The sequence below is a fragment of the Salmo trutta genome, chromosome 12 (genome assembly GCF_901001165.1).
Source record: "Salmo trutta chromosome 12, fSalTru1.1, whole genome shotgun sequence".
NCBI lineage: Eukaryota > Metazoa > Chordata > Actinopteri > Salmoniformes > Salmonidae > Salmo > Salmo trutta.
Window position 1 is genome coordinate 37,914,785 of NC_042968.1, and position 25,519 is coordinate 37,940,303.

The window sequence follows — 25,519 nt, forward strand, 5'->3', positions numbered from 1 at the left end:
ACCTTACATTTCCCCAGAGGCAGTAGGGATGACAACACATTATATTGATGGTGTGTGAATTGAACCATATTGCTATCGTGTCTGAGTAATCTAAATGTAAGAATTACATTTGGAGTCAGGGAAAATGTATGGGAGTAAAAAGTACATATTTTCTTTAGGAATGTAGTGAGGGTAAAAGTATAAGTTGTCAAAAATATAAATAGTAAAGTACAGATACCCCAAAAAATGAATTAAGTAGTACTTCTCCCTCCCGTCCGGCCGCTCGCCTGCCTGCTCGCCTGCCCGCTTGGCTGCGCTGCACGGTGAATGCAAACTATTGTGCAGCAGACCCAGGTGTTAGCACTCAGGGAGAAAGCAAGTTGAACCTCCCTCTTTGGCTGGGGCACAATCGGCACTGTGGTGCATTTGGAAAGAGCTTTGGGGGTGGAGGGGTGAAGAAAATATTCCGTTTCATTTGAGAGCCCCTATCGGGGTAGTAGACGGGTGCTTTCTTTATGCAAAGAGATAACGTCTGTTGATCTGCAAAGGGACGCGGGGAAACTGCGAGGACAAGCCAGCTTTAGACGGCTCTGAGCTAACAGCGGTATAAGAACAGACGTAAAATAAAAATCAACGCGAAAAGACGCAGCCTTGGCATGGCCTCTTTTGAATGAGTCATCCATGAAAGTGTTTGTTTTTCTCCGTCTCGTAATGGAAACCCACAAGGCCCTAAGATAGAACTACTCCTGCATACCTTATTTTGATTTGCTTTTTGCCAGAGCACTGTGACGACGGTGTACCGATCTTTGGATTAGCGTATCACAATAAAGCTCGCAACCTACGTAATATACACACATCAGAGGTTATGAATGTTCTTCTGGCAAGGTTAGGGTATGGGGGAAGGCCCTGTATCTGTCATTGGCAACTGAGTGCAGGATAAGGACAGTGGATGCCATGGGGGAGAGAACCATGTCTGGGATGTGTAGAGACTAAACAGACAGACTGTAAAGAGTTCTCCTCAGCTCCAGTGGCAGAGAACAGCATGTCTGTCTGTTTCCTCAGCTCCAGTGGCAGAGAACAGCATGTCTGTCTGTTTCCTCAGCTCCAGTGGCAGAGAACAGCATGCCTGTCTGTTTCCTCAGCTCCAGTGGCAGAGAACAGCATGTCTGTCTGTTTCCTCAGCTCCAGTGGCAGAGAACAGCATGTCTGTCTGTTTCCTCAGCTCCAGTGGCAGAGAACAGCATGTCTGTCTGTTTCCTCAGCTCCAGTGGCAGAGAACAGCATGTCTGTCTGTTTCCTCAGCTCCAGTGGCAGAGAACAGCATGTCTGTCTGTTTTCCCAACTAACATGGCAGTGATGTCACTCCAAGTCTTCATCTATCATTCTAGCGGCAGCGAGAAACGGCCAATCCGATAACAGATACAGCCACGGATCTCTGAAAGTCTGGTAAGAATCAAGCATAGGCATGTGGCTGATTGGTACTGGCCAACTGTAATAGGAACATAAGTGACTAAACTTTAATCAGGGACCAAGTTAATCAGGGACCATCCTTAGGCGCTGACAATTTAGACCCGTTCTTACTTAAGTGTGCTGCACCTATCATTGCTGGTTCAGTGACACATTTTTAATCTAACATTAAGCACAGGAAATATCCCTAAGGTGTGGAAAGCAGCTTTTGTTCTGCCATTACATAAGGGAGGTGACGGTAGTGATTTGGATAACTATCGACCCATCTCTAGGCTCCCTTGTATGGCAAAGATCCTAGAATCTATAGTCAACAGTTACAATCTTTTCTTTCTGCTAACAGTATTCTTAGCACCAATCAATCTGGTTTTAGATCTAAACACAGTACCACATCGGCCACTATGCTTGTTGTAAATGATATTGCAAATGCCTTCGATGATAGAAAGCACTGTGCTGCGTTGTTTGTAGATTTGTCAAAAGCTTTTGACACTGTAGACCATGCTATCCTTTTGAGTAAGCTGTCATCTATAGGACTGGGCACTGATGTGGGGGCTGTGCTTTGGCAAAGTGGGTGGGGTTATATCCTGCCTGTTTGGCCCTGTCCGGAGGTATCATCGGATGGGGCCACAGTGTCTTCTGATCCCTCCTGTCTCAGCCTCCAGTATTTATGCTGCAGTAGTTTATGTGCCGGGGGGCTAGGGTCAGTCTGTTTCATCTGGAGTATTCTCTTGTCTTATCCGGTGTCCTGTGTGAATTTAAATATGCTCTCTAATTCTTTCTTTCTCTCTTTCTTTCTTTCTCTCGGAGGACCTGAGCCCTAGGACCATGCCTCGGGACTACCTGGCATGATGACTCCTTGCTGTCCCCAGTCCACCTGGCCATGCTGCTGCTCCAGTTTTAACTGTTCTGCCTGCGGCTACGGAACCCTGACCTGTTCACCGGACGTGCTTGTTGCACCCTCGACAACTACAATGATTATTATTATTTGACCATGCTGGTCATTTATGAACATTTTAACATCTTGACCATGTTCTGTTATAATATCCACCCGGCACAGCCAGAAGAGGACTGGCCACCCCTCATAGCCTGGTTCCTCTCTAGGTTTCTTCCTAGGTTTTTGGCCTTTCTAGGGAGTTTTTCCTAGGGAGTTTTTCCTAGCCACCGTGCCTCTTTCACATGCATTGCTTGCTGTTTGGGGTTTTAGGCTGGGTTTCTGTACAGCACTTTGAGATTTCAGCTGATATACGAAGGGCTATATAAATAAAATGTGATTTGATTTGATGCCTGCCGATGGTTTTATGACTATCTTAAAGATAGAACTCAGTCCGTCATGGTCGACGGGGTCAAGTCTGACCCCTTACAGTTACTTAAAGGGGTCCCTCAGGGTTCAATAATTGGCCCACTATTGTTCTCACTTTATATAAACAACATTGGTGATGATGTCAGATATTGTAAATTCCATTTATATGCAGATGACACAGTGATGTACTCTATTGCTCCAAGAGCGGACCAAGCTTTAATGAAGTTGGAGTCAGATTTTTGGATACTACAGGGGTCTCTTTCACAGCTTAAACTTGTTTTAAACGCTAAGAAAACAAATGTCATGTTTTTTTCTAGACCTAAACTCTCAGTTAGAAACACTTTTGGAATAACTAGCTTGGATGGTACTCAAATCAAACAGGTCTCTGCATATAAATACTTAGGGGTATGGTTAGATGATAGGCTTTCTTTTAAAAAACATGTTACTGAATTGGGAAAAAAGCTCAAATTCAAGATAGGGTTCCTTTCCAGAAACAGGGCTTGTCTGTCCTCCGTAAATAGAAAACAAATTGTGCAGGCTACTTTTATGTCCGGTTTAGATTCCGGTGATATCATCTATATGCATGCATCGGCTAACACATTAAAACCACTGGATGCTATTTACCATTGTGCACTCAGGTTTATCACGGGTGATAGTTACAAAACTCATCACTGTATCCTATATCAACATGTGGGTTGGGCCTCTCTATCTGTGAGGCGAGAGCAACATGCTCTCTTGTTAATTTATAAAGCACTTCTTTTAAAACTACCTCCATATATATCATCATTAATTTCCACTAGATATACTAATTTTAAAACCAGATCACAGATGTGGATTACATTAGAGACTCCTGCGGTCTCCACAGAGTTGGGTAGGACTGCCTTTAGTTCCTTTGCACCTTATTTATGGAACAAACTGCAGATCCAACTTAAGTTAGACACTCTGGTGTCCCTTGCCCATTTCAAAAATGTTATGGAGGATCAATATGATGTCTGTGATAGTTTCTGTTGAATTGTGTCTTTGTTTTGTATGTTGAAATGTTCTTGTCTGTATGCCTAAAACTGTACATGTCAACATGTTTACACAGGGCACAGCCGTAAAAGGGATCCAGGTCTCAGTCTGTTTTCCCTGTTAAAATAAAGATTTTTTTTTTTTTAAAGTTCATTCAAAGAGTGTTTGTAAAATGCAAAAAAAAAAATTGCTAAACCGTCAATGACCTCCAATGTGTTTCATTCTGACAGTATTAACATGACGTACAATAACATGAGCATTTATGAATCTCTTCTCCGAGCCAAAGCTCTCGAGGTGAGGGAGCCATTTTGTTTTGTGTTCCGATGACGCATGATTTGTGCCTGCCCACCAACACCGCAGCAGAGCGTTACGCCACGACGGCATTTCCACGCACGCTCAAAACCCGTTTAATAACAGGGTTATAAATCTGGGAAGCAGAAACGGCGAGCTAGCAAAAGGCGGAGACTCGCCGTTAATCTTGTTAATACTGACGCTGCACAAAAGAACGAGCAAAAATCACAGCCCATTAACATTGATAGGTAACGTCTGACGGGCCTTCTCCCAGACGCCGAGGAAAACTGCTGCCTAATCCACGCTGTGGCAATTTTCAGGGCCTCTTAAAAAAATCATTTTTAAAGAGCGCCGGCAGGGTGAGTGCAGCGATTAACCTAAAATTGGATCGAGAACGGAGGTCTTGCAAACTAGAAATCAATCAGAGGTTGGGGAGGGCGGAGTGAGCCATTGTGCTGTAATCAGTGTACATTGAGGCTGGGCGAACTTCTAACTGGCATAAAGCAGTAGGCAACCCACAGGCCGCCCATAACAAGCAGAAGGAAATTATCATGTCTGTCTGAGCAGCTACAGTACATCTACACCAAGCCTATTCACGTATCTATTGGGGATTACTTCAAGTAACTGTTGGCTACAGTGTGCCACTAACTTTGAGGAAAGGAGAGGTCATTTCCTCTACTCTGATAGAGCAGAAACAATGCTCATAAAATGAGAATGTCAAGGACACGGCTACAGTGATGGGAAATGCTTACGTGGGGAATGCATGGAGGATACAGACCATGGTATATAATAAAAAGGTACAGTGTGAGCTGGGAGAGTTCAGTGGCACAGAAGCCCCGAGGTCCTATTGCCGCCCCCGCCGGTAACGCCACACTCCAGCGCGGGAAGTAGGACTTCCCAAAGCCAAAGAGGGTAGAAAGTAATCCCATTACAGTCCCACTGCAAAACACATTTCCCCCGCTGAACACCATTCATACATAAGTAAATATCATAAACCCAATCATATTGAAATGAGGGAGCCAAGACAAGGAGAAGAGACCGCTCTGAGAGGCTTGAGGCATGATTTACATGCAATGTCAACTCCGTAGCTTGCCAGTCATGTATTATTCATCCATTTTATTGACTGCCGGGGATTCTATTAGGTGATAGCAGGATATTTGCCAGAACAAAAGCTGATGGTGGCTTTCATGATCGTTGGCCTTGCGTGTGCAGAGCTGATTGACGTGAAAATTCAAAGAGTCGCTACAAGCCTGGGTATTTTGTAGGAGATTCAAGACGGGGTGAGGAGAACAATTTATATTCAACACGTGACTTGCAACATACCATCACACTAGTGCTTAAACCAGATAAACGGCAAATCTTATGTCATTGGCTATAGGTATTTTTTACAAAGCCAGTGTGTGTGGGTCAGAGAATTAGGAACGAGGCTTCTTCACTTGTAAAGGAAAGGGGGTTACCTAGTCAGTTTTACAACTGAATGAATTGAACTGAAATGTGTCTTCTGCATTTAAGCCAACCCCTCTGAATCAGAGGTGTGGGGGGCTGCCTGAATCGACATCCACGTCGTCGGTGCCCGGGGAACAGTGTTTTATTTATTTAACTAGGCAAGTCAGTTAATTAAGAACAAAATCGTATTTACAATGACAGCCTACCGGGGAACAGTGGGTTAACTGCCTTGTTCAGGGGCAGAACGACAGATTTTTTGACCTTGTCAGCTTGGGGATTCGATCCTACCCGCTAGGCTACCTCCCGCCAATAGTGTCTTTTAAAAGGGTCAACTTTTATGACTTCCTGCCCTACACTAGCAGATCCACACCACCAGGGGACTACATAGGGACACCGCCTTGCTGATGCTACTGATTTGGCCAAGGAGCTAGAGTGTACAGGCCACTATAGCAGAAGTAAAAGGCTGAGCAGTGAGCATCATCTTTTTGCCTTTATACATTATCAGGGTAGAGACACCATGTTGTATGGTATGACCAGCTCTTGCAACAGCTACATGTTGTAAAACGTCTAACAGAGTAAATTCAGAGCCCTACTGCAGCAGTAATTATTATTGCAAATAAAATTCTGCCTCCATCCAAACCATGGCCGGCAGTTTCTACAGACATCCTTTTTTAAACCACTCAGACAGCGCTGGCACTAACACACTGCCAGACAATGCCAGCCGGTGTTCATACACAGACGTGGCTCTTACTCAACTTCCCATTCTCCTACATTTCATTTAAATCGCTGCATTCATGCCTTCACCATGTTTCATACTACATCAAAAGGGGGAGATGAGAGGTTATTCTATATGGTCTTTCATATGTTTACTAGAAATATCAATAGGCCCAACCTCATCCTATACTGTAGACCATTGCTGAACAACCCTCTTCCTGGAGATCTACTGTCCTGTAGGTTTTCAGTCCAACCCTAATTTAGCTAGTTAAGGTCTTGTTGAGCAGTAAATTAGTAGAATCAGGTGTATTAAATTAGGGTTGGACTGAAAACCCACAGGACGGTAGATCTCCAGGAAGAGGGTTGGACTGAAAACCCACAGGACGGAAGATCTCCAGGAAGAGGGTTGGACTGAAAACCCACAGGACGGTAGATCTCCAGGAAGAGGGTTGGACTGAAAACCCACAGGACGGTAGATCTCCAGGAAGAGGGTTGGACTGAAAACCCACAGGACGGAAGATCTCCAGGAAGAGGGTTGGACTGAAAACCCACAGGACGGTAGATCTCCAGGAAGAGGGTTGGACTGAAAACCCACAGGACGGAAGATCTCCAGGAAGAGGGTTGGACTGAAAACCCACAGGACGGTAGATCTCCAGGAAGAGGGTTGGACTGAAAACCCACAGGACGGTAGATCTCCAGGAAGAGGGTTGGACTGAAAACCCACAGGACGGTAGATCTCCAGGAAGAGGGTTGGACTGAAAACCCACAGGACGGTAGATCTCCAGGAAGAGGGCTGGGCAGCCCTGCTGTAGACTGTAGACCAGGGATGGGCAACTATGATTTGGGGGGGTGTCACAAAACATCTGAACTCATGAGGGGCCGCAGTGGTCTGGGTCTGCGGACCCACAGTTGTCTGGGTCTGCGGACCCACATGTGCACCCCTCCACCCTAAAATTGCGAGCAAAACATTTTGGCTATCCCCCTCTTGACAGCGGAGATAAAAACATATATATTGTTTAAGAGTAGTTTTTTTGCAATTCTACCCATTTTGCCATAAGGTGGAGAGAAATGTTCAGATTCATTATTTTAATTTTTTTGCATTTTTCAACTAAAACAAAAATGAGAAGATATACATTGGATCATTGGACCTGCCGTAAGCTACACATTATACATTAAGTGTGAAACATTATGCAAGGATTATATAGAGATGCAATCAATATGATGTGAGATTCTCCATATAGTCAATAAAAGGTTGCCAAATTCTGTAAAATGTCTAACATTCCTCAAGCAGTAAGTGATTTTCTCCAGTGGGATACAACTATTAACTTCCGATAGCCACATTGCAACTGGCAGGGAGGAATCCGATTTCCATTTCAAGGCAATACATTTCTTGGCAATCGCAAGCAATATTTATGTTAGCTTTATAGTTTGGCTTTGCCTAAGATTGGAATTAGTAACGTTACCCAGTAGACAGACCTCCGGGTCTAAAGGGAATGAATGCAAATCCATGAATTGAGGATATTGTATCTCATACCCCCAGCCAGAAACGGTGTAGTGTTGAACACTGCCAAGTGGAATGGAGGAATGTTCCCTCATCTGAGCCACATCTAAAACATAGGGAGGCGATATCAGGGTTGAACTTGTGCAGTCTAGATGGGGTGATATAGAGCTGATGGAGGAAATTAAGATGGATAAATGTTTAGAATTTGAATATGATATCCGAGTGAGACTGACTAACAAAATCAATGGGGGAGCCACAGCCGTTCATTTGACCATGATTACTAAGTTTAGAGCTGGCTGCTAGAATAATTGACCTATCAAAAACATGTCAGCTGACATGAGCTAAAGGAGTGACTATCAGTGACCGACATAAGAGAAAAACTGCTGATGCACAACCACATTTAAAAATTGCACCTTGAGTATAAAATGAAAAAGCCTTCGAAAGGGGGTTGCCCATTCCTGCTGCAGACAATTGTTTGTTTGTTTGTTCGATGGCATGACAATGAAGGAATGACAATGAAGGAATGACAGAAGAGTTGGCTATGCAGATAGAATATGGAACTACGAAGTCTGTCCTGAGAAACGTATAACGAGAGTAGGGCTTCTGAACCTCAGTCACACTAACCACTACTACCAATGTGTTGAACAGCCACTGTTGAGTAGAATGAATCTCCAGACCTCTAAGAAACAGACTAGCCAGAGGAGACCCTGTAGAGGCGACCCTGTAGAGAAACTGTACACCCTCTCCCTCCAACTCTCCATCTTAAAACATATTCTCTCTGACTCATCCTATAAACAGGGTTTTTTACCAGGCCAGAGATGCTCCCGCAGCGAGACGTCAACCACCTTTTGAGTGTCAGCGCTGGAGCTTGTACATAAATCAACTTTGTCCTCTTACCGAGTCATCGCCATCTCTACACATCTCTGTAAACTTCCTGTCGGTCGTGGGAGATACGGGATTCACAGTCTACTTCAACAGCTCTGATTGCGATACGGTTCCATACTGTCGACCAATTATGAGGCTCCGTACGGATTCCCTCCTCTTTTCCTCCCTCCGTTCCAATTATTACAAAGTGACAGCGCTTCTCTTCCTCTGAAGTCTGCCTGGGAGGGAAGGGACGCGCTGAAGGAGAAACTAGATCAGATCTCCACTCTGCCAGCGGTTGCTTAATTGTCAATCCTGTGTTACAATGTTAGAATGGCCTAACTTAATGTATTCAGCACACGGCTGTGCGTGTTCCTGGGTAAAGTGGCCTGGGTAAGAAGGGAGGACCTCCCATTTGTTCAGCACACGCTCTAATTAACAATGTAAGCACCCCCCCAAACCAGAGGACCACAGGGATATTTGGAATGTGGGCAATGAAGAACATATATTGTAATGAATATTTCACTTATTTACTCTCCTATTATCAGTCTGCCACACTCAGCTGTGGTTTTCAAAAATGACACACTGCATCCAAGACCAATATACCAAGATAGTGAGATAGTCAACTCTACCGGGACTGAGACAGAGGCTGATATGAAAGTGTCTGACACTACATTGAAGATGTTCTCTTGTTAGGAGACAATGTCCTTGTCAAGCTGAACTTCAGAAGAGATGTGTTAAATGTGCGAGACAACGTTCTTAACCAAAATAATGAGCCCTCATCTCTCGTCTCTGTTTCTTAGCCTGTCCCCTTCACTTACATACTTATTACCGGAAGGGACAAACTGAAAACACGGCTGTGTGGTAACCAGGTAAACCCCACACAAACCAAGGCAGGAACTTTGGAATTGGCCAGATCTTGACCCTGTGTGTGTCAGTGTGCGTGAGTGTGTAGAGTCCTGTGAGTGTGTATAGAGACTGTGCAAAAATTCAAATGAATACAAGGGTCAACTCAGATAGCCCGTGTAGCCACTCTGTTAGCTATTCTGTCCACACAGCTCTCCCAGGGATTTGGCTTGATCCACAGCTCTCCCAGGGGTTTGGCTTGATCCACAGCTCTCCCAGGGGTTTGGCTTGATCCACAGCTCTCCCAGGGGTTTGGCTTGATCCACAGCTCTCCCAGGGGTTTGGCTTGATCCACAGCTCTCCCATGGGTTTGGCTTGATCCACAGCTCTCCCAGGGGTTTGGCTTGATCCACAGCTCTCCCAGGGGTTTGGTTTGATCCACAGCTCTCCCAGGGGAGGGCTAAGAGTGTGACTCTCCCGGGGTTTTAATTTGTGAACTCCCTGACACGGCTGGCAGCCCCGACCTTGTTGTCTCCCTGCTGAAGTGGCAGTGTTGTTGGCCCCGTCAGTGGCGCGCTCAGACACTCAGCCCCAGTGGCGTTAACACCTCGGGGAACAGGCGCCAGCTCTTTTAAGTGTTTGCACTTTGGGCACAAGGCACAAAGGAAGCTGGTACTGCTATAGGAGTGTGACTAGGAACTTCTGAGGGCTAGAGGAACAGTCACACTACCTTATGGACATGTTTAATGACTGATTCAATCATCAAAATGATTCAAACACTACAAATGAACAGACAACTTGATTTCTGTGCTAATATGGATGGCTATAAACAAAGTAACTTATGGCAATGAGGAGATGAAAGAAGTATTTCCAGTTAGACAGCCATCTGAGGTCGTTTACAGCCATTTGATTTATACTGTTGAGTTGGAAGAAATGGGTTCGCAAGGAATACACATTTAAAATACTCTAAAAATAGGGCTTCGGGTCCAACTCACCTCTCCTCGACAAGCTTGTCTCCCACCATCCATCGGACGTAGGGCGCTGGGTAACCCGTTACCACACACGGCAGCAGCAAACTGGCCCCCACCACTTTGGTCACAGGAAGTGGCTCTACCAGGAACTCCAGTTCTCTCTCCTCTCCGGTTTCTGTCCAAACAAAGAGCAGGGTCGACCTCTGGTTAACGTGTGTCATCATTCCTCACTTCAAGAGTCCCATCCTGAGATCTGATCTGGATCAGTAAAATGAACACTCAGGAGGTCACCCAACTGGCTGAACTGCTTTGCCCAAAGCTAACCCCTTGAGATGGCAAAAAGACAGTGACTCTGAAGGTGTGATTAACCTCTTAATTAATAACCTCTTAATTATTTTAAGACCTTTTCAGGCTTGGGGGGGGGGTCAATTTCAGTCAATTCAAGAAATAAGTTGAAATTCCCTTCAAAGAATTGAATTGAAAACAATTGCATTAACTTCAAAAATCCTCATCGAAAATGAACTCAATTGCAATGGAACGGACCCCCCCATTGTTCTCTCAGTCAACTGTTTCCGTGCATGTATGGTACCACCAAAGAACTCCTGAAACGCCTTGTTGCTTCTATGATGCAAAACATCTTGTGTGTATGTGTGCTTGTGGTAGTGTGTTTTGAATACACACTCAGCCTCTGCCAGTATGGGAGACCTAGAAAAACACACCAGCTGGGACTCGTTGAAGTGTGATTTACCACCTCTAATATCTTCTCTGCGCTGCCTGACAGACCCCAGCCCTTAGCAACTCCACAAAATAAAAGTTCTGGGGGTTGAAGCTGTGACACAATGGAATTCAGCCCCCTTTGAGTGGAGATTGAGTTACAGTTCCCTCTCTAATAAGCCCACTGGGGGCTCTCTCTCGGTGTGTGCGTCTCTCTCTCAATTCAGTTCAATTCAAGGGGCTTTATTGGCATGGGAAACACGTTTTAACATTGCCAAAGCAAGTGGAGTAGATAAATGTACAAAAGTGATATAAACAATGAAAAAATGAACAGTAAACATTACACTCACAGAAGTTCCAAAATAATAAAGACATTACAAATGTCATATTATGCATATATACAGTGTTGTAACAATGTACAAATGGTTAAAGTACAAAACGAAAAATAAGTAAGCATAAATATGGGTTGTATTTACAACGGTGTTTGTTCTTCACTGGTTGACCTTTTGGGCTCCCAAGTGGTGCAAGACTTTGCATCCCAGTGCAAGAGGCGTCACTGTAGTACCTGGTTTGAATCCAGGCTGCATCACATCCGGCTGTGATTGGGAGTCCCACAGGGCGGCACACAATCGGCCCAGCGTCGTCCGGGTTTGGCCGGGGTAGGCCGTCATTGTAAATAAGAATTTGTTCTTAACTGACTTGCCTAGTTAAATAAAAGTTTTAAAAAAATGTGTAAAAAATAAAATCTGGTGTCAACAGGTAACAAATCTTGCAGCTGTGATTGCGCACTGTGGTATTTCACCCAGTAGATAAGGGAGTTTATCAAAATCTGGTTTGTTTTCGAATTCTTTGTGAATCTGTAATCTGAGGGAAATATGTGTCTCTAATATGGTCATACATTGGGCAGGAGGTTAGGAAGTGCAGCTCAGTTTCTTCTTGAGTGCCAGGGCTGCCTACGGCGGACCTTCTCAATAGCAAGGCTTTGCTCACTAAGTCTATACATAGTAAAAGCTTTTCTTAAGTTTGGGTCAGTCACAGTAGTCAGGTATTTTGCCACTGTGTACTCTCTGTTTAGGGCAAATAGCATTCTAGTTTGCTCTGTTTTTTGTTAAATTCTTTCCAATGTGTCAAGGATTTACCTTTTTGTTTACTCATGATTTGGTTGGGTTTAATTGTGTTGCTGTCCTGGGGCATGTTAACAGAGCCCCAGGACCAGCTTGCTTAGGGAACTTTTTTCCAGGTTCATCTCTCTGTAGGTGATAGCTTTGTTATGGAAGGTTTGGGAATTGCTTCCTTTTAGGTGGTTGTAGAATTTAACGGCACTGTTCTGGATTTTGATAATTAGCGGGCATCGGCCTAATTCTGTTCTGCATGCATTATTTGATGTTCTACGTTGTACACTGAGGATATTCTCTCTCTCTCGCTCTCCATGAGGCCGGTTCAAATGTGTTCATGCTGGAGTTAAATTACTTGAGTGGAGGAGTGGTACACCATGTACAAGTCTCTCAGTGTGTTCAACTGGCAGTAATGTCTGACCAGGAGGAGTCCGAGTCCGAGTATCAGCCTCTAGTAGTCTACAGGGGAAGTGGATGCAGATTGTTGTGCCCGAGCTGAAGATGGCTATAATCGGGGCACTAATACAGGACTAGTAAAGGTCCACTGCACTACTTTTTTAAACGAAATGTATTTGAGTGTTTACCAGCATTTGAAACTTGAGTCTGATAACAGTTAATATGATAATACTTGTGTAATATAAAAATACTTGCTTGATACGTTTTCCGGTTTCTTGAAATACTTTGCAAATGCAACTTATTTCTATGTGAAAACTGAAACGGTCTATTCATTCCTTTCCATGTTAGTAGACACTCTTATCCAGAGCAACTAACAGTAGTGAGTGCATACATTTTTATACTTTTCCATACTGGTCCCCTGTGGGAATCCAACCCACAACCACAGCACTGCAAGCACCATGCTCTACCAGATGAGCCACATCATCACATCTCATCACAAACCACCTGATGTCTCAATGTACTCAATTGCTGAAGTGGCCATTGTTTTTCTTCATGGTGATAGAAAATCTACAGGTACAAACCTAGATGACCAGCCTATGTACAATACAGTAATGTACATTTACATTGAGTGGTTTGTAAGGATGATAAATTAATACTGCACAAAAAGTGGTTGTTTTCCATGTTATTTGATCAAGAAAAATCTAATTTGATGTGGATGTTTTGTGTCTTTGCCCAGAGCTTTGAACCTTTGATGTAAATGTTTGAGGACAGGGTTTTGTTCTTTCTGGATTCCATTAGAATGACAACAGCAGAGAAAGAAACAGGGCAACAACTCTTACAATTCCAATGATTGAATGCTGTAAGATACCGTTCTTAATTCTAAACTGGGTAGTTCGAACTCTGAACGCTGATTGGCTGAAAGCCGTGGTATATCAGATCATATACCATGGGTATGACAAAATAATTTTTTACTTGACTTTGGTAACCAGTTTATAATAGCAATAAGGCACCTTGGGGGTTTGTGGTATATGGCCAATATACCATGGCTAATGGCTGTATCCAGGCACTCCACTTGCGTCTTGCATAAGAACAGCCCTCGGCTGTGGTATATTGGCCACATTCCACATCCCCTCAGGCCTTATTGCTTAATTATACAGCTACTGTACCTTTTCTTTCCTCTGCCAAGGCAGAGATGCTGAAGAAAGGTTATTGCACGCACTACAGACGTCTAGATCGGTCCTTGTTATATTGTATCTATAGTATTACCTGGCAGTATGTAGAGCTATATAGTATCTATAGTATTACCTGGCAGTATGTAGAGCTATATAGTATCTATAGTATTACCTGGCAGTATGTAGAGCTGGGCCTCTTCACTGGTCTTGGCGGGCCCAGCGTTCTCCACCATGCAGCGGTAGAGCCCAGCGTCGGCCTCTGAAGCGTTGCTCACCACCAGGGCTCCGTTGGGTAGCTGCACCAGCCTAGAGCTCAGCTCCAGGGGCTCACGCTCACGTTCCCACCGGGCTAAAGGCACCAGGTCTGGGTTGACGTCGCACGCCAGAACCTGGCTGTCTCCCAGGCGTATGCTGGCTGCTGTCGGCTGGCTGGAGAACCGGGGCATACCTGGGGAGGAAGAGGGAGGAGGGTTAGTGTTAAAAGTTCATGTTTTTCATTTCTGTTCTGCTGTTGCTTTGATGACACATAAGCATGTTTGAGTTGAGAGGAGAGCGAGAGAGGAGAGCGAGAGAGAAGACAGATCAAAAGAGGCTTGAGTTCTGCCAGTATGCTACTGCCTACAGCTACACAGCTGTACAACCAGTTTCATGTGTGCCATCAGGAAATATGCCTACGCATCTGTTTACGAGTCGGCCTGATCTCAAATCGGACCTTGTGATTTGCAATTATTACCTAACAGTGGGACAGAAATCAATTTTTCCAAATCCAATCCATTCCTAATCCATCTGTAAGGGGTAATAACCCCAGCCTGAACTACTCCTGGCTGTGATCCACGCTGCTGTAAAGTAATGCGTGTATCATCCCTGACAGAACGCTCCAGAACCCAGGGAGGCTCATTTGCTGTAGTGAGAAAAGATTTCACAACACTAATTAAAAAGCTCAATCCACAGGCTGTTTGTGTTCCTCTCCCTACTTTCATCTGTGAAATAATTATTTCCCGCGTTTAAAGCCATTGATCTGAAACCTCGGTCTATGCCGAGCAGCGTATGTCGACAAACGACAACATTTCATTTTGAAAGAAAGCCTGACCGAAAATGAAACACGGTGCAAATATACTATAATATAGAAGTTAGACGATCTGGTCTTTGAAAACATTGGCCACTTCACACAATGGGGGAAGAATTCAATGTGAGGCCTGTTAATGTGATGGTGGCCTGTGTGAATGTTTTGGTTGGCCGGGCTGTTTCCCTGGCGATTTGGGAGTCAGTGGTTGTTGTTTGTTCTGGCTCGGTTGAAGCTGTGTGTCCGCAGACAGGAAGAAGTGTTGAAGCTGTGTGTGTCTACAGGCTTTGGGCTCCCCTCAGGGGGTTGGTGTGAGGGAGGTGAGGGAGTGACAGCTCTGGAATATATCCCACTTCAGATAAGGCTGAGAGCTGAGATCCCCGGCCACCGCTGAGACCCCGTCTCCACTCAGCACCACATCGCTTCTAACTGTTGGTGTGTGAGATGAAGCAGCAACACACAAACACCTCCATAGTGGTGTCGTCATACATACACAAAACAGCCTGGTTTCTATGCACTCTGTAATACTCTATAAGACAAAGTCAAACACTGCAGATTTCTCCACTACACATTCACTCTCACAGAAAAAGTCCACATAAAACCTCAAAGGCCTCTGAGTTGATGTGGTTGCAGTGACAGAGAATCCGTCCTATATGTCTGCCTCTCGGGTAAATTCTGATCTGGAAATTATGCACTGTGTTAGGTACAGGACATTCTAGGCAGCGATGAAACGTCAAAGACAACCTTGAAAACAATGCCCGAAAGGTGATCTGCCTCCAGATGTGGGATGCATATAGCCTGGCATATACATGGCCGCCCCAGGCCTCACAGCTGCCTGAGGACCCCAGGGACATCATTAAATAGCTATGTTGGAAAATAGGGAGGAAACTGGGGTTAGTTACGGCTGAACGTCAACAGAGGGAGGGAAAGAACAGAACCTGTACTATATTGTCCATTTAATGGAAACGAAAGGAGACACTATCACAATACCCAACCTCACACACAGGTGGGAGTGTACTTTCTCTACCAGCCTGGCTGGCTGACTGGCTGGATGACTGGCTGGCTGGCTGCCTGGCTGGCTGGATGGCTGGATGACTGGCTGGCTGCCTGGCTGGCTGACTGGCTGGCTGGATGGCTGGCTGGCTGGATGGCTGGATGACTGGCTGGATGACTGGCTGGCTGGCTGGCTGGCCAGTGCCCTGAGCACCTTCTCCATGCTCTTCGCTTTGTATTTAGGCCCTGAAGCTACAGTGATGGCTTCCCTTTCCTGTTGCCTCATCAGATCTGCAGTGGACCTGAGGTGTTCATCAATTTGTGGTAGTGTGTGTGTGAGTTATAGATAGGAGATTCTAAAGCTAACACTAAATTAATCACAATTCTCCCATTTAAATCGACAGGGTGGCTCCTCATTTTCCTGCCGCCTGCCAGGCGGTATCTATCACGAGGCGCCGCTGCGCCGACAATCTTTACTCTTATTAACACTGAGTGATGAGAGAGGCCCATATTAACTCAGAGCAATAGAGAGGTTTAAGTGTTTGACATGCAGTGTAAATGCAGGGCAGCTTCCCTGTTATCGTCAGTCTGTAGGACTATCTGTGGTGTACGGAGCTGCAATTAAAATAACCTATTCCACTCAGACTGCAAACAACATAATTAAATGTCCTTCTTGGAGCTCAAGTCAAACTACCGGGGAAGATGACTCAGAAATCTGCTTAATCTTGCGTCATTCACTGATCTAAAAACCTACGTTACCTGCATTTGTTGGTAGTAAAAGTAATGATCATTCTGGAGATGAGTGAAAGAGCACGGTGTCTGCTTTAAGGACGATACCCGTGAAAAGACAGGATCTCCCCACCTCTGAGCAAACTGAGCATCACACAATGTGGCTCCTACCATTTTAATTAAAAGCAGGTCTAGAATCAGTAAAGAGAGCTTAACGGAATATGCAGAAGGCTTTAGGGATTTCGTATACTCGATTCAACAGAATTAGGCATTTTAGAAGCACACACACACACACAGACAGACAGAAAGCTTTAGGGATCTTTCCAACGAAATTCAACAGAATTAGTCTCTTTACGGCAGAAAATAGCTGGCGTTCTCCTTTTGACCAGGAGACATTCCTGGAGAGTTAGTCATGCCTGTTTTTCCAGGCCCGTTAAGATCAAGTTTCTTCCCCGAATTGAGGAGAAAAGAAAAACGGGAAAAAAAGGTTTTGGAATTGTTCACCGTTTGTAAGTTTGTACCTCATACACGGCTATTGAGTTTCAACAGCGCAGGACTGGTTTTCTCACTGGTGTTATATCCTTCTCCCTGTCCGGTCCTGTCAATGCCAATCATCCAAGAGCAATAGCTGGCCAGTGTTTGTAACAGTGGTGTGGACGGGGCAGGGAGAGAAATGCCCCGAGGCACTGGGGGTGCCCCGAGGCACCTTAAAATAATAAATTAAATGAACAATTTTTTACAGGAAACGTGCCATTGAAATCAAGACCCCTAATGTAGCCTCGCTTAAGTGAGTTGTGACAAACGTACTGGTGCTACCACCCCATAGCATGCCCCTTCTCTCAGGTACACTCTCACACACTGGCTTAACACACCAACAGAACAATCACATTCTTATTGGCCGGACGCTTGATCAATTCCACCGGGGCATACAGAGCAGGAGAGTCCGCCGGTTCAGAGCATCAAGCCGTGATTTGATAGGCTGACCCTGGTCACTGCGGGGGATATTGTCAACACCCTACCCAATATGAAGACTTAGAACATTGTGAAGACTTGATCGATCAGACGTTTCTCTGTTCCAGACTGAGTGATATTGAAGACGCAGCATCATTCACAAAATGCTGATAATGCGGATAATATGCCATGTGTGGGCTATGGTGTGTGTCGTGTCACGTGTACATTTTTGCATGCTGCAGGGATATTTGCCTTTGTATTTAAAATCGCATCCATAGCCTATTGTTTATTTAATTCTGTGCTCCGTAGCCAATCCCAGCCATGCTCCCTTGAGGCCATATTGCAGTATAAGAGGTCATTAATTCACTTATTCAAGGTTTTAGGACGTCTGAGAATTTTCAATCAGGTTCATAATCATTCCTCTGTTACAATGACTCAGCCAGTCTCTCAACGGTGAGTTCTTTAAAGGCCGGAGGAGGAGGCAGGTAGGCAGTTTTTAAAACACTGATTCACAAGCAGCAGATAGACTCATGTTTTCATCCATTTTGTGGCTGTTTACAAAGTGTCGGAGAGACTCGGCTGGGGAAGAATTTACAGAAGCTGTTAAGCAATGGTATGAGAAAATAAATCTGTCGCTGGGAAGGAGGCAGTACTGTACCTCAGAACCTCAGTTGGTAGTAAACACCAATGGCGCTCTGTGGGAGGTCAGATCTCACATTACCAGGAAAAGGGGGAGGAATCATCTTCCAGGGCAGTATAAATAACCAGCCACCGTTCCGCAAGACAATCGCTTACATTTCCCACCGCTTTGGCTGTCAAACATTCATTGCCTTGTTACGTAAATCCAAACACAGCCGTCTCCCTCCGAATCAAAGGTGGCCATTTTGTTCCAGTGTTTTTCTCTATTAAATGAGGAGTTAAGAAGACGAGAGCCGAGCCACGTGTGTGGGCCATGCTAGCCAGGATCCTTGGGACGTCACACTGATGTCACCCCATTGACGTTGACATTTAAAATGGTTAACCCTTACCTATCCCTAACCGTTAAGGTTTCAGGTAGTGACGTCCGAAGGATTCTGAATAGCACTAACCGTGTGTGTCTGACGTGACCCAGTTCACTGGTGAGTTCAGAGCCTTAAGAGGCTGTGCATATTGCATGACTCCAACACAGGACGATGAATACTTTATACAGTAGGGAGATAAGACAGATACGTGCTTGCCTGGCCATCATCAGCATGAGGAAGAGATGTTGTATACACCAGCTTGGTTTGTAAACAAATGCATCCTTCCAATCACAAATTAATTACAGGTCTGACGTCATTGAATGGCTGAAGACAAAGTAGAAACTCGTTCACCTATCCAATTCTGTTAGATAAGTGAAAAAAGGCAGTGAGGGAAATATACCACCTATAGTGCCTTAGGAAAGTATTTAGACCCCTTTACAATTTCCACATTTTGTTACGTTACAGCCTTATTCTAAAATGGATTAAATAAATACTTATCCTTAGCAATCTACACAACCGTACCCCATAATGAAATCACAATACCCCATAATGACAAAGTGAAAATAGGTTAGAAATGTTTGATTATTTATTTAAAAAAATAAAAAACAGAAATAGCTTATTTACATAAATATTCAGACCCTTTGCTCTGAGACTCGAAGTTGAACTCAGGTGCATCCTGTTTCCATTGATCATCCTTTGAATGTTTCTACAACTTGATTGTAGTCCATCTGTGATAAACGTAATTGATTGGACATGATTTGTAAAGGCAGACACCTGTCTATATAAGGTTCCACAGTTGACAGTGCCTGTCAGAGCAAAATCCAAACCATGAGGTCAAAGGAATTGTCCGTAGAGCTCCGAGACAGGATTGTGTTGAGGCACAGATCTGGGGAAGGGTACCAAAACATTTCTGCAGCATTGAAGGACCAAGAACACAGTGGCCTCCATCATTCTTAAATGGGTCTGAATACTTATGTAAATGTAATATGAGTTTTTTTGCTTCGTCATTATGGGGTATTTTGTGTAGATTGATGAGGGGAAATAAACGATTTCATCAATTTTAGAATAAGGCTGTAACGTAACAAAATGTGGAAAAAGTTCTGGGGTCTGAATACTTCCGAAGGCACTGTATATCGAAAGGAAATCTACCGCATCCTGAAAAGCTGTTTTCTTGGGGCTCCTCCATAACCAGTTTTCAGTGCAGCCAGCAAGAGGGAAAATATCCAACATCCTCTCTGAGAGGGGCTGTTCTGGACAGCGTCTTATGACGACTGAAAACACTGAATGAGTTGGAGGAGGAATCGAATAAAGTAGCCGATGAGGTACTTTGTCATACTACACAAACACCTGACAAACTGTCACAATGAGAACATTATGCGATGAACAGCCTTGGCAGTATCTTCACGACAGATTTATCTTGTTAAAAAAAAGTGGAAGGGATTTCGAAAGCGTCATATCTTTCTTGAAGATGCAACACCACGTCTTGTGATGCCAATCTAGCGACATTACACCAATGTTATCTAGACAGGGAAATTGGCATCAAGCCTGACAAGGAATCGACAGAGAACCCCTACTAAAAAACACAAGGCTATTATTGTACGTGTGTAGTGGAGAGGTTAATTGTATCCACCTGCATTTGTCCTTTACAAGCGTGCGGCAACAGGTGTGATTGTGACAGCTCAGCTACAAAACACTAACACAATGCTAGCCTACATACACAAATTGACAGAGGAAACCAAAATGGCCTCTACTGATACCCTATGAAAAGGGGGATATTGAAGAATTAGAAAGGCCATACATCAATCATACAGATGGCACCAGCAGCTGGCACCATCAGCTGGCACCAACCAATTAAAACCTAGAAAACCTATAGAACCACAAACAGGTTGTTTTTCCTGACGGTGTCAGTTCAGTCCTTAAAACATGGGAGCCGTCACACACCACAACTCTTTTATAGACTGAACACTCCATTAGTAAGAGACAGAAGATGGATGGCTGACACTGCGGAGTAGAGGCAGCTTCAGGTGGGGGACTTATTTTATCTATTGGACTGGAAATACCACTTCAGGGTGCTGAAGCACTCTGGGCTTGTGACCAATCTCAGCCTTGAGAAAATACCAGACAACCATAAGACAACCATAAGACAACCATAAGACAACCATAAGACAACCATAAGACAACCATAAGACAACCATAAGACAACCATAAGACAACCATAAGACAACCATGGTATTTCAGGTCAGATGACGATCACACATTCTGACTGAATACCAAACAGACTGAAAGACAATGACACCCATTCAACCATTAGGATTGAATTTGAGGAGGTCGGGGCTGGTCACTGTACACAAAACACAGCCCTACTTAACATATAGCGTTTGCGCACCGTCAAGTTGAGAACGCTTCTCACCTGAGGAGTTGACAGGAACAACCTGGCTTGTGTGCAGGTGGCCAGAAACCAATGGCGTCTTCACATAGCTGCTGTTAGTCTCTTGTCCCAGGGAGATATTTCTAAGTGAGCCGTTAAACCGCTTCAGGTGCTGCCCAGATGTTGGAGCTACGTCGAGTTCATAAACATTTAGGAGGGCTGTGTTAGGGTGTGCGTGGCGTGTTGGGCCAGAGGCCCAGCTGCCTTGAGTCTCAGAATAGGAGCTTCTAAGAAGAGAGTCACATCGTGTTTACAAAGCCTCTCAGTCTTCAGAGAAGTGTTCACACCAAAGGGATCAGGAAAATTAATTTAGACATAAATCAGGCTTGCTGGGTCAGTGCGAGACAACGTAGAAACAGTTAGCATGACGGCTAATTTACCACACAGAGCTACCTTGATGGGCAACATTGCTTAGAATTTCCACTATAGGCTGAATGACAGTTGTTTAAGATACATCCAACTTTATCAATCCGGTCTAGACAATGGCTGACAGTGGCACATAAGAGGACCATGTTGTATCAATCTACTGCCCTGGAACACTGGTTGGTTGGCACACTGGTTGGTTGGCACACTGGTAGCCTGTCAGTGCCTGCTGGGGGCCCGCGGGAGGAGGCGCAGCAGGGTGCATGGCACAAAGATACATTGTTTTGAGAGAAATGTTGCGGATGTTGAAAAGGGACAGGATGGTTGCCATGGGAACGTCATACACATGTGTGAAGATAATGTGAGAATTGGCTGGAGTGTAGAATTTCTCATTTGAAACGATTATAGTGGTTTTAATAACACGTGTGGTTTTACAATGAAAAGGCATTAAACACTAACCTCATTAAAAGGTACTGTGACACAATGTGTGGGGGAAAACAACTTACATCCATTTCTACATGCTCCAAATGATGAAGGCAATCTATTCACCCATACATCTAGATGGGGTGTCCCGAACAGATGCCTGATCAGAAGAAATAACCATAAATGTATTGGCCTGCGCCCATGGCCAAGGAGGAGAGGCTATACGGACACGCCTGGTGCCCAAACGGAGGACGTACGTCATGCAGCTGAGAGTCAAGTGTGGAGACAATGGATTAGGTTCAGTCAGGTGTCCTGATGAGCCCTTCCCAGCTACTTTACGCAGGCTAGATCACAGCAGCAGCAGCATGGTGCTAGTTAAAACTGGTAAAACAAAGTGATGTTAATGTCGATGGGTGAGGGAGAAATAACTTGTAGTATTGGTCACCCACCATCTCCAATTTGTACCATCCCCACTTGATTTTTTTTGGGGTAGGATAGCAGCCTACATGAGAAATAACTTGTAATATTGGTAGTTACCATCTGGATGTCACCATGATGCATAATACTGGTAGCCTAGCGGTTAAGAGCGCTGGGTCAGTAACCGAAAGGTCGCTGGGTCGAATCCCCGATCAGACTAGGTGAATAACCTGTAGATATGCCATTGAGCAAGGCACTTAACCATAATTGCTCCTGTAAGTCGCTCTGGATAAGAGCGTCTGCTAAATTATGAAAATGTAATGCAAATGTCTACACTGCTCAATGGGGAGCAGACAACATGGGGCACAGTGTCCTTCGCTTTCCGCAGTAAGGAGAAGTAACTAGATAGTGTAGCCAATATCAGGCCAGTAAGGAGAAGGAAGTAACTAGATAGTGTAGCCAATATCAGGCCAGTAAGGAGAAGGAAGTAACTAGATACTGGCCTGATATTGGCTACACTATCTAGTTACTTCCTTCTCCTTACTGGCCTGATATTGGCTACACTATCTAGTTACTTCCTTCTCCTTACTGGCCTGATATTGGCTACACTAAGGAGAAGGAAGTAACTAGATAGTGTAGCCAATATCAGGCCAGTAAGGAGAAGGAAGTAGATAGTATAGCCAATATCAGGCCAGTAAGGAGAAGGAAGTAACTAGATAGTGTAGCCAATATCAGGCCAGTAAGGAGAAGGAAGTAGATAGTATAGCCAATATCAGGCCAGTAAGGAGAAGGAAGTAACTAGATAGTATAGCCAATATCAAGCCAGTAAGGAGAAGGAAGTAACTAGATAGTGTAGCCAATATCAGGCCAGTAAGGAGAAGGAAGTAACTAGATAGCGTAGTCAATATCAGGCCAGTAAGGAGAAGGAAGTAACTAGATAGTGTAGCCAATATCAGGCCAGTAAGGAGAAGGAAGTAACTAGATAGTGTAGCCAATATCAGGCCAGTAAGGAGAAGGAAGTAGATAGTGTAGCCAATATCAGGCCAGGGTGAGAGCTAAAGCACATATATTGTAGTGATTTTCACTAAAAATGCACAACTACGGCATTAACATCTAACGTTATATATATATATATGTATATATGTATGTATGTATGTATGTATATATATATATATATATATATACATACATACACTTCCATCTCCTTACTGGCCTGATATTATCTACACCACCTAGCTACTTCCATCTCCTTACTGGCCTGATATTATCTACACCATCAGGCTACTTCCATCTCCTTACTGGCCTGATATTATCTACACCACCTAGCTACTTCCATCTCCTTACTGGCCTGATATTATCTACACCATCAGGCTACTTCCATCTCCTTACTGGCCTGATATTATCTACACCACCTAGCTACTTCCATCTCCTTACTGGCCTGATATTATCTACACCACCAGGCTACTTCCATCTCCTTACTGGCCTGATATTATCTACACCACCTAGCTACTTCCATCTCCTTACTGGCCTGATATTATCTACACCATCAGGCTACTTCCATCTCCTTACTGGCCTGATATTATCTACACCACCTAGCTACTTCCATCTCCTTACTGGCCTGATATTATCTACACCATCAGGCTACTTCCATCTCCTTACTGGCCTGATATTATCTACACCACCTAGCTACTTCCATCTCCTTACTGGCCTGATATTATCTACACCATCAGGCTACTTCCATCTCCTTACTGGCATGATATTATCTACACCACCTAGCTACTTCCATCTCCTTACTGGCCTGATATTATCTACACCATCAGGCTACTTCCATCTCCTTACTGGCCTGATATTATCTACACCACCTAGCTACTTCCATCTCCTTACTGGCCTGATATTATCTACACCATCAGGCTACTTCCATCTCCTTACTGGCCTGATATTATCTACACCACCTAGCTACTTCCCTCTCCTTACTGGCCTGATATTATCTACACCACCTAGCTACTTCCATCTCCTTACTGGCCTGATATTATCTACACCATCAGGCTACTTCCCTCTCCTTACTGGCCTGATATTATCTACACCACCTAGCTACTTCCCTCTCCTTACTGGCCTGATATTATCTACACCATCAGGCTACTTCCCTCTCCTTACTGGCCTGATATTATCTACACCACCTAGCTACTTCCCTCTCCTTACTGGCCTGATATTATCTACACCACCTAGCTACTTCCCTCTCCTTACTGGCCTGATATTAACTACACCACCTAGCTACTTCCCTCTCCTTACTGGCCTGATATTAACTACACCACCTAGCTACTTCCCTCTTCTTACTGGCCTGGTATTATCTACACCACCTAGCTACTTCCCTCTCCTTACTGGCCTGATATTATCTACACCATCAGGCTACTTCCCTCTCCTTACTGGCCTGATATTATCTACACCACCTAGCTACTTCCCTCTCCTTACTGGCCTGATATTATCTACACCACCTAGCTACTTCCCTCTCCTTACTGGCCTGATATTAACTACACCACCTAGCTACTTCCCTCTCCTTACTGGCCTGATATTAACTACACCACCTAGCTACTTCCCTCTTCTTACTGGCCTGATATTAACTACACCATCAGGCTACTTCCCTCTCCTTACTGGCCTGATATTATCTACACCACCTAGCTACTTCCCTCTCCTTACTGGCCTGATATTATCTACACCACCTAGCTACTTCCCTCTTCTTACTGGCCTGATATTAACTACACCATCAGGCTACTTCCCGCTCCTTACTGGCCTGATATTATCTACACCATCAGGCTACTTCCCTCTCCTTACTGGCCTGATATTATCTACACCATCAGGCTACTTCCCTCTCCTTACTGGCCTGATATTATCTACACCATCAGGCTACTTCCCTCTTCTTACTGGCCTGATATTATCTACACCACCTAGCTACTTCCCTCTCCTTACTGGCCTGATATTATCTACACCACCTAGCTACTTCCCTCTCCTTACTGGCCTGATATTATCTACACCACCTAGCTACTTCCCTCTCCTTACTGGCCTGATATTAACTACACCACCTAGCTACTTCCCTCTCCTTACTGGCCTGATATTAACTACACCACCTAGCTACTTCCCTCTCCTTACTGGCCTGATATTATCTACACCATCAGGCTACTTCCCTCTCCTTACTGGCCTGATATTATCTACACCATCAGGCTACTTCCCTCTCCTTACTGGCCTGATATTATCTACACCATCAGGCTACTTCCCTCTCCTTACTGGCCTGATATTATCTACACCACCTAGCTACTTCCCTCTCCTTACTGGCCTGATATTAACTACACCATCAGGCTACTTCCCTCTTCTT

General features: G+C 44.5%; 1 protein-coding gene across 1 annotated transcript in view; it reads right to left on the reverse strand.

Moving 5' to 3' along the window:
* LOC115203507 (neogenin) overlaps positions 1-25,519 on the reverse strand; it is a gene marked incomplete in the record, with an annotated part of 232,472 nt that overhangs the window by 90,640 nt on the left and 116,313 nt on the right. Inside the window, 2 exon segments of the mRNA XM_029768240.1 lie at positions 10,412-10,562; positions 13,957-14,232. Of these exon segments, the coding sequence (XP_029624100.1) occupies positions 10,412-10,562; positions 13,957-14,232 (427 nt within the window).